The sequence below is a fragment of the Strongylocentrotus purpuratus genome, unplaced genomic scaffold, assembly GCF_000002235.5.
Source record: "Strongylocentrotus purpuratus isolate Spur 01 unplaced genomic scaffold, Spur_5.0 spur5_scaffold_14, whole genome shotgun sequence".
Classification (NCBI taxonomy): Eukaryota; Metazoa; Echinodermata; class Echinoidea; order Camarodonta; family Strongylocentrotidae; genus Strongylocentrotus; species Strongylocentrotus purpuratus.
Window position 1 is genome coordinate 26169754 of NW_022145599.1, and position 17844 is coordinate 26187597.

A 17844-nucleotide genomic window follows, 5' to 3' on the forward strand; every position below is an offset into this window, starting at 1 on the left:
AGCCAAATTATCTTAATTGTCTAAAAATAGAAGTACTATGAATTCTTTATGAATTCTTCAAGATTACTTTATCTTTACCTTTTGTCAAGCTTGCTGTCAATGAGATCCTGTGTTTGATTGGCACTGGTGCGAGCAGAGAAGGAGATGAAGTTACTGATGTACTTGGCAGGCATAGACTTGAGGAGCTTGTCAGAGATGGTCATTGTCTTGCCTGTACCCGTGTCACCTACACAGATGACCTAAGGTCAATGAAAGGGGGGTGGGGAAAGCACAGAGATATTGTTCAGAGTACAGATTGAAAGTAATGAAATATGATTGGTAAGATTCAACCTCTTACTTTACGAACTTACAGATGAAAAAAAAATCACCCAATTGTTTTTTTTTTTTACCTTTTTCTCTCTTACCACTATCTAACACTTCACTTTATTCTATCTTCTTTTCTTTCACCCCCTTCTCTCTCTGTCTCTCTCACATTCCTCTCTCTCCACTCCTCTCCATCCCCACCTCTCTCTTCCTCTCCATTACTCTACATCCCTCCCTCTTTTTCTCTCCCTTACTCTCCATTTTCCCCTCTCTCTCTCACACACACACTCCTCTCCACCCCCTCCTCTATCTCTCTCTCTCTCTACTTTACTCTCTATTCCTCCCTCTTTTTCTCTCACTCTCTCCCCCTCTCTCTCCCTCTCTTTCTCTTTGGGTTCCCTTCTCTTCCCTATCAAATTCTGTAAGAGAGCAATTCCTTCTTTCTATGCCTTTCTCTTCAACCTTCTCCCATCCCACGTTACAAACATGCACTGACAAATTACTACTGTAGCTGCTCTGCAATGCATTTTAAATAATATACTGACCTGTTTTCTATTGGTGAGCAGCATATCCAGAAGATACGATCCCCTGATGCTGTCACTGGTTGGTACGATGATGTCAGAGTACTGCATCTCATGCGATATTTCAACCTGAGCAATACCACTCATCCAGTTCTTCCAGCAGATCTATCACCAAACCAAACCAAAAATCATTATTGTCAAAATTAATTATAATAATATTCCAATTTTGAATGACCGGTATTTCATACAAAGTAATGTGTTTTTTGTGCATTTTGGAAAAATAGTACATAATTGTGTATTGTATCGCCAACATATAACGCATAGCAACAACAAAAACTCCCTCATACCCATGTGCTACCCCTGGGTAGAAAGAATCGGCTATCAATGAAATACCCTGTCTATAAATATAAGCACATGGCAAGGATTTGAACCCTGTACTTTATGACTGAAAGTTGAGTTAATAAATCACTTTGCCTCTGAAAGGCAGCTAATCTACATATTTTATAGCAATTACAGTGGAAGTAATTATAACAACTACCCTTCCTTTGCTATGGGAAAATTTCTTTAGAATGTCTTACTGCTACATTGACCCCCTAAAATGAGAAAAACAACAGAAAAAATCGAAACAAGAATTCAAATAAAGGAGAATTTATGTGATTGTTCTCAAAAAAGAAAGTTTTAAAAGTTGAAAACTGTGTAATGTGTACAAAAAATAACCCCCCAAAATGTTAGTGCAGAGAGTGCATATATGAAATAGGAAAAGTGGACTTTACACAAGTAAAGTGATAACTTTATGAGAACCAAACTTGAAAGCATGCAATAACACCGATGTGATACCCCCAACCACAACACCTTCAAAATCAACATGTACGACTCTCAATAATGTTATTTTACATAAGCATGCAAATTGCCATGTACATATACTACAGATTTCACTTTAATAACAAGAAGAACATGACCTGCCTCATGATCACCTATCTTTTACCATCTTTGTTCCTGTTAAAGTGTGATCTTATTTCTTGAATTAAAAAGTTCCAGTAAACTGCCAATGTTGCTATCCAATATTCGATATCTCTGGATACTCATGAAAGTCCAAACATCAAATTAATGTACTTATATATGAAGAAAATGAACTTAAACCGAAAGTCATTGATTTGTAATAAATGAAAAGAAAGGAAAACACCTAAACTCAATTCAATGATTGTGATATGCAAAACTTTGTTATTTTTCATTCATTTCATGACGTCATTATTTTTACCCGTAGGATCTGAATAGAAGTAAAAAGGCTGAGTTTTGTGTCTACTGTACATGCAATCCATGGTGCAAATATGAAATGCAACACTAATACACTAATAAGAAACAAAATATGTATATATTACGATGATGTTCAGGCAGTAATGGGAATATCTTTTTAAATTATGCATTTTTAATGGGGAAAAATGACAAAATACAAGTGCAAAAGGGTTTGCAACAGGACAATGCTCATTTCATCAGGATTTAAATTGATCTCGCCTAAGTTGACTGATATTTGCCTCTTGAGTGAATCTCGAAAACAGTTTCATTCAATAAATATCATCCTAACTCTAATGTAAGACTTATTCCAACAATAACAAACAAGATAAGAAAAACAACAAAACAAAGTCTGAAAGATAATTATTGTATTGACATGACAGCACAAAAACAACGAACCTGAGAAATTTGTAAAACAATTCAAACCCTTGTCCCAATAGAAAATAGAAGACAACAATCTTTCTTTATAAATTCAGAAAAATGATTACACAAATAAACCCTCAACTTTGAGAAAACTTTGAATCAATTCCAAAACAACTTCAACTAAACCTCAAGTCTAATACTTCATATTACAAACCTCTGTGAAGATCATTTCCTGATCAGAAGTGTGTTTCTCAACCTGTTTAATACATGTATCAAGATAAGCTAACATAGTTATCTCTTTAATGTACTGCTGTAATTATGAAACTTCTGTGACAAGTTGCAACGTACCAATCATGCAAATAAGCAAAAAATTGGCTCCTGTTGGCCTAGCTATAGCCAGAGTGCACGGTCCACAAACAAAAGTAAAGAAAATGTAAAATTGGAACTTGAAATGAAATGATGCATGCAAAGAGTGAAGACCACTGTGGCAGGGGCCCAGGGCTAGCTTAATTGATTATAAAGGGTTCTTTGCTGCTCTCTAGTGCTATCTGAGCCATTTTCACACAAATGAAATGACCCATATTTCATAGATAATTTTGGTTGAGAAAGAATATTAATCGGCGGTTGCTGATTTTTCAAACCATTAAACGTGTCACCGTTACTTGGTAAAACACCTTGAGGACCACCCTGCTATATAGCTAGTGCTTCTGAAAATGCTAAGCAATGTGTACTGAGGAAGCTGCTGATGTAATTGTACTTAGGTTGTACTGATAAAATATACCAATTAGCATGCCTTTGAAGGTTTCAATAGCCCATTACCGTAAGTGATGGAATGAAATGACTGTTGACATGCAGTGCAAATAGTGAGGGTGATGTGGATAGCGATAATCATGCTCAGGTCTTAAGACTTAATTAGAGCAGTGAGGACTTTGTCAGGTCTTAGAAACTTAACAACCTGTGCATGTTCAAGTCTTGGTCTTTAATAATGGTAAAAGTTTGGGATCTAAGTTCAATGTGTGACAGCACTTCGTTCATTGTCTTAACTGGTTAGGTCCAAGTCTATTACATCAAACAAAGTCTTTGGTTTATGTTTCGGGTCCAATCTGTCAAGGCTTTGGCCTCAACATACAAGGTCTTGGTTTGGGACAAATCAATGCATCAAGAAGTTTGTCTAAATGGTTTAATAGGTCTTGGAATAGAATTTGAGACCCATTTGTCAGGATTTCATGACTACATGCCTTGGACAAGATTGGGGGACTAATTTTTAACATTTTGGACTTGGTCTTGGGTTTCAGGACCAGAATCTATTGGTTTCATGAATATAAGGTCTTGATATTCAAACAAATTTGGCAAGTGGCTTATATGTATATTATTTGCTTAATAGTTCTTTGTCTACATATAGGACTAATTTGTCAGGGATACAGTCTCCTATCTGTCTTGGTAAAGGATTTGGGGACTACAATTTTTTTCTGGGTTTTGTCTTTGTCCTGGGGATGTGGGAACTGTTCTTTAGAGCTATGTCCATGGGCTCGCTCTTTGACCTATACTAGCAGGTCCTGGATCTATGACACAATGATTTGGGTCTTGGTCTTGGTTTTGGGACCTCAACTACATCATGCTCTGTAGGGGTCTGTGCTGGTCTACATTCTGATTACCGGGTCTGTAGAACATTGTTCGTCATCCAAAAGATAGAAGGCAAATCCCTTAGATTTAGAATGTCATTTCACAAGGAGGAGGATGAAGAGAAAATGTTAGTATTAGAATAGAAACATCGCATTATTTAATGAAAAATAGTAAACTCAAGTCATTTCAGGTTTAGACGATAGGGAAATAACATTTTCAGATCGTCTCTTTTGCACATCTTTACACACTGCCTACAGTATTTTACAACAATCAATGTAAAAAGAACAAAATACAAGGAACTGAAAATCAGATTTTTCTTTACATCTATGCTCTAAAAAGAAAGTTTGAGGTTATGAAAGAGAGTACTTTACTTTTCGACAATAAAACAATCCCACATACTATATACAACCAATATGAGAGGGAAATTGATAAAAGAAATTGGTTAACTCATATTTTTACAGTTCATGAAGTATTCAAGTTTGTTACACAATAGACACTGAGAGAAATACCTACAGAAAATATTGATTACATGATATTTGCTGGGAATCAAGATTACTGGAAATCATTGCAAAGAAAGGAAAGGTTAAATTAGATGGACATTACAAACGATCAGATTTACATTATGACTGTTAATTTCTTTGATAAACTAGATGAAAATAGTAATCAGTCTGAAAACACTAAAACACATGCTATGGAATAGATATTCATATGTATCATAGAAATGTATATCTAGATTTTTTTTTTAAATGCACGTTCGAATTTGAAAGAGAGAAATTCTATAATATCAGGATCATGTACACTAGAAATACTATATGTATGTTCAATAATTAACTTTAACGTGAAACAAGTCATTTGGATGATATGGAAGACTTTTTTTATTCTTACCTGCTTATTTGCTCCCTCCTCCTCCTCTTCATCGTCATCCCTCGAGGGACGCTTGCTTATTCCTCCATCATCAAGTTTGTAGTCAAAGACCAAACCTTCTTCTGGCATCAGTAACTGGATCTGGATTGAAGAAGAAAAAAAAAGGAGCATTGATGACAGACAATGTATTAATTAAAGGAATTTGTTGTGTCGTTGTTTATAAACTTTCATTTTACCTGCAATCATTGGTATCTGCATCATCATCATCGTCATCGTCATTGCCACCTTCATCATCACCATCATCACCATCATCATCATAATCGTCATCATAATCATTATCACTTTCATCATCATCATCATAATCATCATCATAATCATCATCATCATCACCATCATCACCATTATCATCATCATCATCATCATCATCATCATCACCATCATCATCATCATCATAATCATCATCATCATCATCATCATCACCATTATCATCATAATCATCATCATCACTATCATCATCATCGTTGTCATCATCTTCATCGTCTTCATCATCATTATCATCACCTTCATCATCATCATAAACCACTCAAAACATATACTATGTACGAACTTACGTTTTCCTTCTTCATTTTCTCCCTCATGAAGCCATTGAACTTTGTCCTTCCGTCCATATCAACGGCTCCTCCCACAGTCCAGATGAGAGCGAAGATGAACCAGGGTTCAATCAACTCACCGATGCGATCCAACTTCTCTTGGGGCAGAGGTGCATCACCCTAATAATACCAACAATACAAGGCATATAGTAATAAAGGGATCGGGTAACAAATTTGTCTCAGATTCTGAAACAAAATCCTAGATTTAGCTCATGCTGCAATGATAATTATAAACCTTTGGGGCATACATAAATCCCATAAAATTTACAAGCCGATTGCCTGTCTGATTATCAAGATATTTATGATTGGAAATCTAAATCAAATTTTGCGTTTACCTAACGGTTTTCATAACGCTACAGTCTACTGGGGAAAATGAGTCTGGTAAAACCAGTCACTCAAAGATTTTTACTCTTTGAGGCACTTCTTAATCATTTTAAAACAATTTTGGGCTTCAATATTACACCATATCACAGACACTGATAACACGAAGGGCCGTGCGTCTCAGATTTAACATTGTTAAACGATAAGTTTAATGCTCATTTTGTGGAAACATGATTATCACCGAGTATGAGTTATTTTTATAACTTGAAATACAAATGATTGCAAATCGTTCACAAGACTTGTTCACAAGAATATTGACTGTGTATACCGTAATTGTTGCTCTGGAATTGACAATATTTTGATCAGTAACTACATTCTAAAGGGATACTATATTACTTGAGGAAAAAAAAGTAGTGAATTTCAAGCTGTGCAATGGTATTTGACATCACACAAGTTTCTATTGCTGTTGTATTTAATACACCGGGGTGAATTATCAATTGGGAGATTATTAATGGCAATAAAAGTTTAGCTTGCTCTAATTATTAGAGGCACAAACATGCTGGACACTATTAATATGCAAAATTGAACACCACAAGCATGCATTAGGGTGTTAGTATGCTGGTTTAGGTGATGTATTAAGTTAGGTAACAAAATATTGAACAAAAATGTAATGTCATTAAAATGAATGTGGAAATTGTGGACATGAACTATGGTCCAAGTTTAATTAATATGATGTTAATTGTTGTGATGTGATATTAATCAAACCAATGATACAAATAGTTTAGAAAATCATCTTTGAAATGGGTACAAAGTAGTAATTGGGTTTTCTATGTATTAAAATTAGGGATTTATTGTGGTAGGTTGATAGATTAATCGATCACATTAGTTGCCACATGTTCCTTATATTGAAGTCACATCACACTGACTTGCTCTAAAAAGCTTGTTTTAACTTACATCATCTTTATCCTACAAGCAAAAAATCATGAGGCAGAATATGCAAGGGAAGAGAGATAATTAGCAAAGGGATTCCTTGTTGTTGTTTTTTCTTCATTCTTATAGGTATGTCAGTACATACAACTTTTTTTAGCATAGGAATTATTTTCTTTCATTTGTGAGTACAAAAGTAATAAGAACATGCATTTTATTTATTTCTTTTTGCAAAGAAATATATAAAATAACATAACATATATAAGCATTGATTACTTTTTTAAAGATACATGCATTGCCATTTTAGGGAGGGGGGATGGATCAAATCACATTTCATTTCAAATACAATGATCATTGCAGTCTCTATTACAACTGCAATTTGAGTGAACAATATAAGGAATTCATAAACGTTGCTTTAAAAAGGCAAGAGATGAATATTGCATCATTGATGCAAAACCGAGAGTAATAATCATAGGTTATGATCATTTTTGCCGTTTAAAGGATTTCAACGTGACAATAAAGAAGAAAACATATAAATTCAAACAATGAGAAAAATAGTTTTACTTGTCTAGCATAACAGAAGCTTAAAACAGGTTTAATTGCCACTAAATACTGATTATTCTTCTAATACACTGGGGGTTTGCAGGAAGTATTAAAGGCACGCTTTACTACTTCAGCCAGAAGGGATTAGACCACCAAGCAAGCCAGCGAGGTCACTGTGACAGGTGGCTATCTCATTAACTCAGCTCTCATTTAACATTAAAAAAAGAGGATCATGGAGGACCAACAGGCACCGATTGGGGAAGTTTTCTATATAGAGGGAGTAAGTAGCTACAAGTAGGACAGTGTGCCTTTAAGCTGGCGATTTGGAAAATTGAAAAAAACTGGATAGAATAATAACATGAATGACTATGATATCAAATAATTCAAAACTGAATAAGATAAAGATGAATACTGAGATCCAAAGTGGAGCATGTGATGGTGAACAATGAAAAACCCCTCTTGGGATTCCATGATAAAGACTCATTTAATACAAAAGAATAAGGCCAGACATTATATGAGGAAATTCAATACAACTGGAATGACTACAGCTATTGCATATAATCAACAAAGGATTGACTACATATATCACTAGATGACCAGATAAACAGATGTGAAAATATGTAATAATAATAATACAAATTACATCAATTGCTCTGTACTTAAAACGATTATTGCTTATATATTTGTATACAACCTCTGTATGAAACAAGTCTTTTCCATCTTCAATAACTAAGAAAATAAAAGTTTATGACATTTTCTGTACAAAGCAAATTGGAGAGCAGCTCGCAAGATACCTCACAGAGTCCCCACTTTGTGTTACACCGATGACAACTTTAACAATTCATAACTTTTCTATTTTAAATCAGATATTGCTGAAACTTTCAATAATTTGTTTCTCTCACTTTTCTACTTGTATTAAAACCAAGATAATATCAGGGTGCACTTCCCCTTTAAAACCTTATCGAAACAGAGCACAGGATGATGGTGAGTTTGAACATACCTCTCTAGGTACGAATGGAGTGAAGAAGCAGTCTAGAAGCTTGAGCAGACTCAGGGTTAGGTTACTGTCGATGGACGACACAATCTCCTTGCAGTTGGCTCGCATGAATTCAAGAGATTCCTGTCAAATAATAATAATAGTAGGTCCATTTATATAGCGCAGCTACTATATGAATATACTCTACTGGGCCTTAATGCAAAGTATCACATTGTTACCCCAGCTGTAGCTGAGCCGCCATAAAAAGTCACTAAATCATACAAGGAGTTCTTTCCTACCGGGTACCCACTTACTTCACTTGGGAGGATCGAGAGTGGCAAATGTAGATTAATGTCTTGCCAAAGGACATTGGTGCTGAGGCAGGACTTAAAACGGGATCAATACAGAACAAAGAAGCTGAATGTCAAATTCATTCACAGAAAGAGCCTTGGCAAATTGAAAATCAATACCGGTGTAAGTATAAATAAGCAAATGGGAGCACAAAAAGACCCCATGCAATTTCTGTAATCTGTGTGTGAAAATATACAAAATTGTGACACTCTACTTTGCAGTTGCTGTTGTTTTGAGATGATTTACTGTGTCGTTTCTAAGACTTGAATTAGTGGAGACATACATACCTCAAGGAAAGCATCAAAGAGAGCCTGCATCTGATCTTTGTGAGGGTAGATGGCATCAGGAAGCTTCTTGAGCCAGCATTCAACGAACGGATTCAGGCCCAGGATACTGGGCTCCAGGTAGACCATACCACAGCGGCTTACGGTAGCGGGAGAGGCAACAGCCAGATCGGCTACCTCGAAGATCATACGCTGGAACTGTGAATAGAATTAGAGACGAAAAAGTTAATTAAAGGGAAATTCAACACAGTAGCCCAGTACTCTACAAGAATGAAGAAAACATGAGAGATGCAGACTATTAAAATTGGAAAAAAACAATGAGAAAGTTATGCATTTTGAAAAGTAATTATAATAAATCACTATACGTATGGAAACTTCAAATTGGCTGAATCATAATGCCACTATGATGTGGTGCAAGACAACTTTCCAATTTGCTATCCATATGCTATCCATAATATATATTGAGTAGTGCCCAAAGGGAGAAGGCACTCAGGAGAACTACAAACAGGAGAATTGCCCATGTCACACCAAGGTCCAAATTGCCAACTTGATATCCATACTTTTTTAATGATCTCTTATTTCAAACTTTCGCAACTCTGTTTCAATTATTTTTCTGCTTTATAAAAATAAACTAGGGTTGCATTGTGCTTTAGTGATGTACACTGTATGTTGGTAATTACATTGGCGCAGTACAGGTTAAACAAATTTTACCAATTAAACTACAAACAAAATCTAAATACACCCAAGAAAACAAAAGAACTTGATCAAAATGATCCTCTCATAAAATAAAGTCATTTTTATATAGCGCATAATAATGAATTCCCATGCGTTTTACAACAATCAATTACACACATGATTATAATCGAAAAATTTAAATATGCTTTTTACATCAGTGAGTTTGATGATTTCTCCACTGCTGAGACAGAGTTTCTTGTTGTCGTCCAAGACAGTATTCATGTTCTCAATCCAGACAGCATCCACAGGTCCGTCAAAGATATACCAACGAGCATCTTCGTCCATCGACGAGGAGCCGATTCGGATCAGGGATGACAGGATGCCGTCAGTCCTATAAAGAGGAAAATATGTAAAAATGATTGAGGAACCTGAAGGCTACTTCGTTGCGTAGGCCGGCATACAAATTACTACGAGCACCCAAAATTTGGCTAGATCATGCCAAAGCCAGTGTGATTGTCCATGTGATAAAAAAAAACTTAATAATTTTTTTCCAATACAAAATCAAACTGCATCCCTTTATGCCACTTTTTCTTCTTGATCGATACACCAAAATATGAAGTAATCAAATTTGTAATTCCTACCATTCATGGGTGAGAGGATCAAACTCTCCATAGAGCTGCCCCATGGTAATAGACTTGGGGTTGACGATGTAGGTGGTGACCGTCTCGTAGTTACCTCCTCCTACCGCTTCCTTGCCTTTCAAGAAGGTCAGAGCTCGCCGTAACACCTCATAGCACTACAGAGGGAGCATACAAGTCGAAACTTGATAATATCACTATCTCACATGTTTTTAAAGGTGATCAAATAAAATATAAAACGACAGCAAAAAAAAAAAAAAAAAAAAAAAAAAAAAAAAATTGACCCACCAGGAATCATTTTGTTTCAATTTGGATTATGTACATCAATATGTTTGTAAATTTTGTATTTATGTTGTAGGGCCTCCACGGAAAACAGTATTTAACTGCTGATGGAGTCACCCTACTAAAAAAAGACTAATTAATTAAATAAATAAATAAATCAAACCTGGGTCACCAGAATGGGAGTCGAGTGCTTTAATCTCAAAATGCATACAAATTCATAATCATGTAAATAGCTAGTTGATTGATTTAATACATCTACAGGAAGCTACCAGATACTACAATTGTATCAAGACTAAACAAAAGGGAACAGTTACAGATCATTCTGGATATTCCCTTCACTTTTTACTGGATGATTGATAATATCACTATCTCACATTTTTAATCCCACAATTGATTAAATCATAAAAAAATAAAGACTTGTATGGAAAAGATATCAATGTGGCAAGCAATGCACCTTCCTATCAATCAAATACGTAAAACTACAATGCCACCTCTGTCCAATAAATACAATGCACTATTTTTGTTTCCTGATTTTTCATTACCTTTTAAATTTGTTCATTTATCAGATGCAGAAAAAGCTTAATCCTTACCATGGTTTTTCCTGAGCCAGCAGGTCCAACAATCATGAGACCATGACGTACCACGGTGGTTTCGTAGAGTTGAATGCACTTTGTGACAAAGCCGTCCACGTCCTTAAGACTAAGCTTGGAGCAGTGCTTACGAATGGATGCATCTAACTCACCATAGTCTATGGGCTCCTCCCTGATTACAAATAATAGTTTGAAATACTTGGAGTGATACTTTGATATAGATCTATTCATGTTTATTTAACTCACAAGTGCTAAAGATAGCACAAGTACTAAAATACAAGATATCTGCAATGCGTAGAGAAGAATATTATTCTTGTCATTGGCATCTATGATTTTACAGGTATTTTGGGGAACCTTTACGGTAAAAACACAATTTGCGAGTTGTCTTGCATGAAAGAACAGCAATTGCAATGTAAGGTGAGATGGTTTGTTTTTTAAACACTTTTGTTAATTCAACTATAGCAACAAAGTTTTATAATTTACAGGTCAAAATTAATTATGTTAAATGTCCATGCTTGTAGAAAATAATAGACATAGGGGCTTAATTGCTTGTAAAAATTCAAAGCATCTAAATGAGAAAATTTCCTTTTTTATTTATTTATTTATTCATTTAGCGTAAAAAACAACACGTAAAGTTCAAGAACTCATAATGGTTGATTTACAATGAAATTGAATAGTATGAACAACATTGAAACAAAATATATACACCTAAGAAAAACGTGCTGTTTTAAGCACATGAAAATGTGGTTACAATACTATATTCAAAGAAAGAAGCCAGGCTGGCCACATTTGTTTCAAAGTAATAATAATAATAATAATCGATTATCATCATGCTAGTTTCTTCTGTTGGGAATATGTTGTGCGAGGGAAAAACTTGACAAGATTCCACGACCCAAACATATGATGATGGATTAAACTTACTTGATTTTGGGGAAGAGATCGGAGACGATACCGTTGAAGAGCTTGAGATCATCCTGGAGGAACTTGGGCACGTTCACATCACGGATAGCTCTCAGAACGATAAGATCCTACAAAGAAGGGATTGATCAATGCATAGGAATAAAAAGACATTAAGTAGTAATAGTAGTAGTAGAATGGTTTTATTAGAACAGCTGCAATATGGTAGCCCGAGAGCTAAATTACATTGCAAGTTTCACAAGCTCAGTTTTAAAAAGCATTTCAACAAAACTTTAATATAGAGAAGTACAAATAATACACAGTAAAATAGATCACAACTTATGACATATTCCATACTTGCAAACACATTGATGATACAAATAGAATAGATTCGTCATTATTATTATTTTTGTAATTATTGTTAAGTGAGGAATATTCAGAAATTGAGGCTGATTAATTGAGTTTATGACAAGTAAATACTGAAAATTTGTTTGATTTTGAACCATAATAAAATGCAAATTAAATGCCTATTCTTAATGCTACTCGATAATAATTCAGTTACATTAGATACAAGAAGCTTCATGCGTAATGTTTTATCAATACGTTTGTATAATCGATTCATATTGTCTGTTTGGAGCCAGAAGGGCGTTAACTTATATACTTTGACACAATAAATGCCCTTCTGGCTCTGGACAGACAACATCATGGTACACAAGATATACATGTCTTCAAACTCAACTGTTAGATGCATAGAATATTTACCTCAGCCATAGTGGGGTTCTCTCTCTTCAGATTGCCAGCAGCTGAAATGACAGTCTTGACAGCACGCATACCAAAATCATAATGATCCTGTAAACAAGAAAGACAACAAAACAACAACAAAAAAGGATCAATATACATCTGTATTAACTGTACGGAGTACTTAAGCTGAAGTACTAGGCTACTACTTATCTTTTCTTCTTACTATTAGGTGATACCAACTACTGTAAACGCTGTTATTTTTGTGTGATTAATTTTTTTGCGCTGAGCGACCCAAAAACATATTCGCTGGTTCTTAAATTCGCATTGCACGCAGTTCAGCTCATTTAAACCACGCATGAGAAATCATGCTTATTTTTAGTGAGTTCTAAAATTTGCGCTTCCCAATCTTAGCGTGAAATCTGCGAAAAATTAATGTACCCCAAATATTTCTACTTTTATAGTAGATAACAACAAGAAAAAGTCACAAAAGCATTAGTGACATCTGAAAATTTGGTAAAGAGCGCTTTATGTACATGATTTTAAGGAGTGAATAGCATTTAAAAATCCTACAAATTTGTATTTATGCAATCTTCCTACACATATCTGTTTTGAAAAAAGAAGTTCTGACATACCTGTACATGCATGTATTTCCAGTACTTAAAACCCCCCAATAAAAATATATCACAGAAGAAAACAATTATCATACTTTGGAAGTACAGTGATTAATGTTTTAAAAGTAAGCCTACAATTTCCTCATTCATTTTCTTTTTCTTTCTATTAATGCATTCAATTTCTCACAATGTAGGATGGTATACCTGTGAGCTGAGCTGTTCTGAGGAGAGTTTGAAGGTACTGGTGATCTTCTTGGAGAGCACCTTGGCCTCGTTGAAACCAAACGAGTATAGGGAGATCTCAGCAATCATAGCATAGTCGGGCACCATCATGGCCACTGGGCGGAACAAAGCCTGCAAGAGACAACAACAACATTATAGGTTAAATAACGAAATACACGTATAATAATAACACATCAATGTCCCATCATTCCTCTTTACACCATCAATGCAACTGTTATGAGCACAGGGTTGGTGCCTTAATTGACAGAACCCTCAAGCTTCTTTTGCTACCAACCCTTTTAATTCCATCTTTATGTTTTTTTCCATTGCATAATTCTATTTTCTTCTCCTTTTTTCCCCTATTTGTTCTGATTTGTTGTAATTTTCTCATATTATTAAACGTGTGGAATTGTGGGAAGAAAAAATGGCATTCACTTTAATCCCAGAAAACATAAATTTATATGGACTGAAGAAATTAAGCTCTTACCTTGAGGTTATCAGGGAGTTCTGTCCTACCAGCATAGCCAGGGTTCATGGTGATAAACACAGCACACGATGCCTTCAGAGCAATCTCTGCTCCCTCAAATACAAAGCGATCAACCTGTAGTCAAGTGAAGAAAGAACAAAATGACTGATACGAAATATCTTTTAATTAATGGCAACGAATGGTTCACTATACATAAAGCCAGCCGCAGCAACAAAACAGAGTCAGATTTACATGTAGGTGAAATAAATCTTATATTTGATATTCAAGCGATAGAAAGTCAATCAGATTAAAAGAGAAATATTTTACGAGACATTACACATCATGTAAATAATGCACATGTGAATACCATAAAACAAAAGAAATCATATTTGATAATCTGATGAACTCTATGAATATAAGACTTTTCTGTGCATACTAACGTGACTGTTCTTTCACCACAGACAACACTTTAATCTCAATTCTGTTGAATTCATCAAAACAGACCTGCCAATTTGACCCACAAGTATACCTCTAACCATCTACCATCTGACCTGACCTTTGACCTACGTTGACCTTATTTCTCTACACTTACCCTCTGTTGCTGAGCTTTCTGTATTACCCACCACAGACAACACTTTAATATAAATTCTGTTGAAAGCATCAAAACAAAGCTACCAATTTGACCCACAAGTATACCTCTAACCATCCATTATCTGACCTGACCTTTGACCTACGATGACCTTATTTCTCTACACTTATATCCTCTGTTGCTGAGCTTTCTGTGTTACCCACCACAAACATCACTTTAATATCAATTCTGTTGAATTCAACAAAATAGACCTACCAATTTGACCCACAAATAACCTCTAACCATCCACCATCTGACCTAACCTTTGAACTACGACCTTGACCTCTACACTTACCCTCTGTTGCTGAGCTTTCTGTATAGTGGCGATCTGTTGACCCACCACTGACAACACCTCAATGTCAATTCTGTTGAACTCATCAAAGCAGGCCCATGCACCAGAGCTAGCCAATCCCTTGAGGAACTTGCCCATGGCCATAAAGTCCAGCTGGTCAGAGCAGTTGAACACCACAGTCTGGATGGCTAAGGCCTTACCAAGATCCTGAGAACAGAAACAAAATGAAGGTTAGCAATGACAGCTTACTGGAGTTTAATCAATAGATTATGACGTAATATCTCAGCTTCATTACGTCATGAAATAGGAAAATTTCCATGAAAACATGAATGATTGGCTATTATTTCAAATAATAATAATAATAGCTAATTTCAGGATCGAAGGCCCTCTCACAGATATATATATATTATTACCCCGGTCATCGAAATCAGGCTTACCCGCACACAATGTATGTACGTTCTCCACTCCCTGAGGAGCATTCCAGCCAGGCGTCATGTTTACAAGCGCACGAGCTTTCGCATCCTACCGGGTACCCATTTAACACCTGGGTGGAGAGTGGCAAATGTAGATCAATGTCTTGCCTAAGGACATTATAGTGCCGCGGCGGGACTTGTAATCCACAGTCCGGTGACATATTCATGTACAATATTCTTCAATTGACGACCAGACCTACCTTGGTAGTCTCAGTCTTGCCGGTACCGGCTGGACCGGCCGGAGCACCACCAAAGTAGAGATGAAGAGCTCCGGTCAGGGTCAGGTAGCACCGATCGGTCAGGGGCGTGATGACAAGACGTCCACTGTTACCAAGATACTCATAGCCGTAGGAGAACTCAGCATTCACCGCTCGTACAAACAGGCCATTGTCCACCCAGTAGTACCTGGAAGAAGAAGAATCATGATAAAATGGTAAATGATAATCATGGTAAAAAATACACCTCGATACAGACAATTTGATATCTCCTGATCATCATACTAAGGAAAACTAAACAGACTAAAAGATGAGAATGGATAGTTTTTTGTCTTACAGTAGTGACATTCGGCTTTGTATATTCTGGGCCTATTGTCATGCAAAACAATTTAATTTACAATAGCAATCACTGAGAACAGGGGAGTGTTTCACAAAGACTAAGATCGACATTAAGTTGGATTAACTATAGCAGGCCATTCTTGCAGCTGGTTGCTCTTACCATTGGTCTCTCAATTATGATTTTTAGATAATATTTTCTCCTTCATGAACGGCCTGCCATAGTTAAGTGTAACCTAAATCTTATCATTACCAGAACACAAGCTTATCTTCAACTCTTTACTGGCCTTTGTTGTATAACGATGAAACCATTAACTGCCATGATGGACTTTTGGCACAGGCATATACACCAAGCAATTTGCCATTCTACAGTTTTGATCCATACAAATTAAAGAGTTGATTTTTTTTTAAATCACACATAGTAAAAAAGACATGAAATAAAATACCTGAGTTGACTGATCCATTCAAAGTCGTTGCTGTTCTGGACTTTTTCTTCCACCATTTTGGCGATGACGTCCCTGGCGTGAACCTCTATAACAATGAGAGCGGACAAGACCGCTCTTTGGATCTTCTGAAGTGGACCTCGAACCAAGGCTACAAGGTCAGCAATCTGTCAATGGTGAAATTCAACTCAATTAGAATTCCTTTCCTCTGAATGCAATTCATTTAATAATCATTTTTAAACATCTTTCACATGATAATCAAACAAGTTATGAATGAAGCAAGATATTGGGGTAAAAAGGGAGATTTTTTTTTCAGGTAGAAATCTTCACAATGCTAATTTTTGGCACTTTTGAATGTTGTCAAAGTAGTAGTACAATTGTAGCTCCTTAAAGGTACTATGTCCCATTTGCAGGCCAAAAAATGAAAAGGTTCATTTCCAACGGCATTTGAAAGACAATTCTAATTTAGAACTTTCCTCAAAACAATTTATTCCTTGAATGCACTGGGCGCTACAGTTGCAGGAGCTAAACTTGGGTTAATGATATTCAACGTCCCTTGGAAGTGCATAGAGACGTTATATCATAATGTGATATGTGCTATACAAGAACGGCATATTATTATTATTTTTTTCAGTTTGTCTGCAAAGCCAGAGTGTAACTAACCTGTTGGTACAGTTTTTCTGAGAGGTCGGGCAAGACTTTGTTCTCTAGCGCCTCTTCTACCATGGTCGTCCAGAACGTCTGACAGCCAGCGATGACCACCTGACCAGGCCAGTTCAACACCCAATCTGTCCTCTCCACCTAGTTCATGAAGGAAATATGTGTTGACAAAAAAATATTGGAAGAAGTAGAACCAAGGACATGGTAGCACTTTTTTTTGGGGGGGGGGGTGGTTGTGGATGGAGGCATATTTACTGCTATGCCATGTCTTGTTACATTTACAAGTTTCACTTGGGATCCTGCTGTTACAATCATTGTGTATTCTTTATTATTACTTGTACATATCACATTGCTAATGCAAGTATCGTAAGATAAATCAATGACATATACATGTGACTATATCAAGTGATATGCGCTAAAATGAAACACATGACTGACCAGTTCGAAGAGTAATCATGCATACCGAATGCATGCAGCCACCAACGTCCCGATATCCCTTTGCCTCCATGCAGGGCCATCAATAGCAGTTACATTACAGGATCTTAGAGAGAATTCCCCCATATATGACCCTTTCCATCTCAGAGAGCCCAGCACCTCCTCCCCTCCCCAGGCTACAGCATCAGGGACCTACCGCTGGATACTCCTCCAAAGACTTCCCC

General features: G+C 36.1%; 1 protein-coding gene across 2 annotated transcripts in view; it reads right to left on the reverse strand.

Moving 5' to 3' along the window:
- LOC589850 (dynein heavy chain 1, axonemal) overlaps nt 1–17844 on the reverse strand; it is a 76025-nt gene that overhangs the window by 35778 nt on the left and 22403 nt on the right. The window contains exons 24-41 of one of the 2 annotated variants that reach the window (XM_030984574.1): nt 17189–17326; nt 16529–16692; nt 15732–15936; nt 15062–15265; nt 14160–14273; nt 13655–13804; nt 12861–12947; nt 12123–12229; nt 11202–11373; nt 10333–10487; nt 9905–10082; nt 9020–9214; nt 8406–8525; nt 6890–6901; nt 5576–5734; nt 4986–5105; nt 849–989; nt 79–239 (exon numbers count right to left, since the gene is read on the reverse strand). In XM_030984574.1, the coding sequence (XP_030840434.1) occupies nt 79–239; nt 849–989; nt 4986–5105; nt 5576–5734; nt 6890–6901; nt 8406–8525; nt 9020–9214; nt 9905–10082; nt 10333–10487; nt 11202–11373; nt 12123–12229; nt 12861–12947; nt 13655–13804; nt 14160–14273; nt 15062–15265; nt 15732–15936; nt 16529–16692; nt 17189–17326 (2582 nt within the window). The remainder of the gene's footprint in view (nt 1–78; nt 240–848; nt 990–4985; nt 5106–5575; nt 5735–6889; nt 6902–8405; nt 8526–9019; nt 9215–9904; nt 10083–10332; nt 10488–11201; nt 11374–12122; nt 12230–12860; nt 12948–13654; nt 13805–14159; nt 14274–15061; nt 15266–15731; nt 15937–16528; nt 16693–17188; nt 17327–17844) is intronic. The other variant, XM_030984575.1, reaches the window with a different exon arrangement.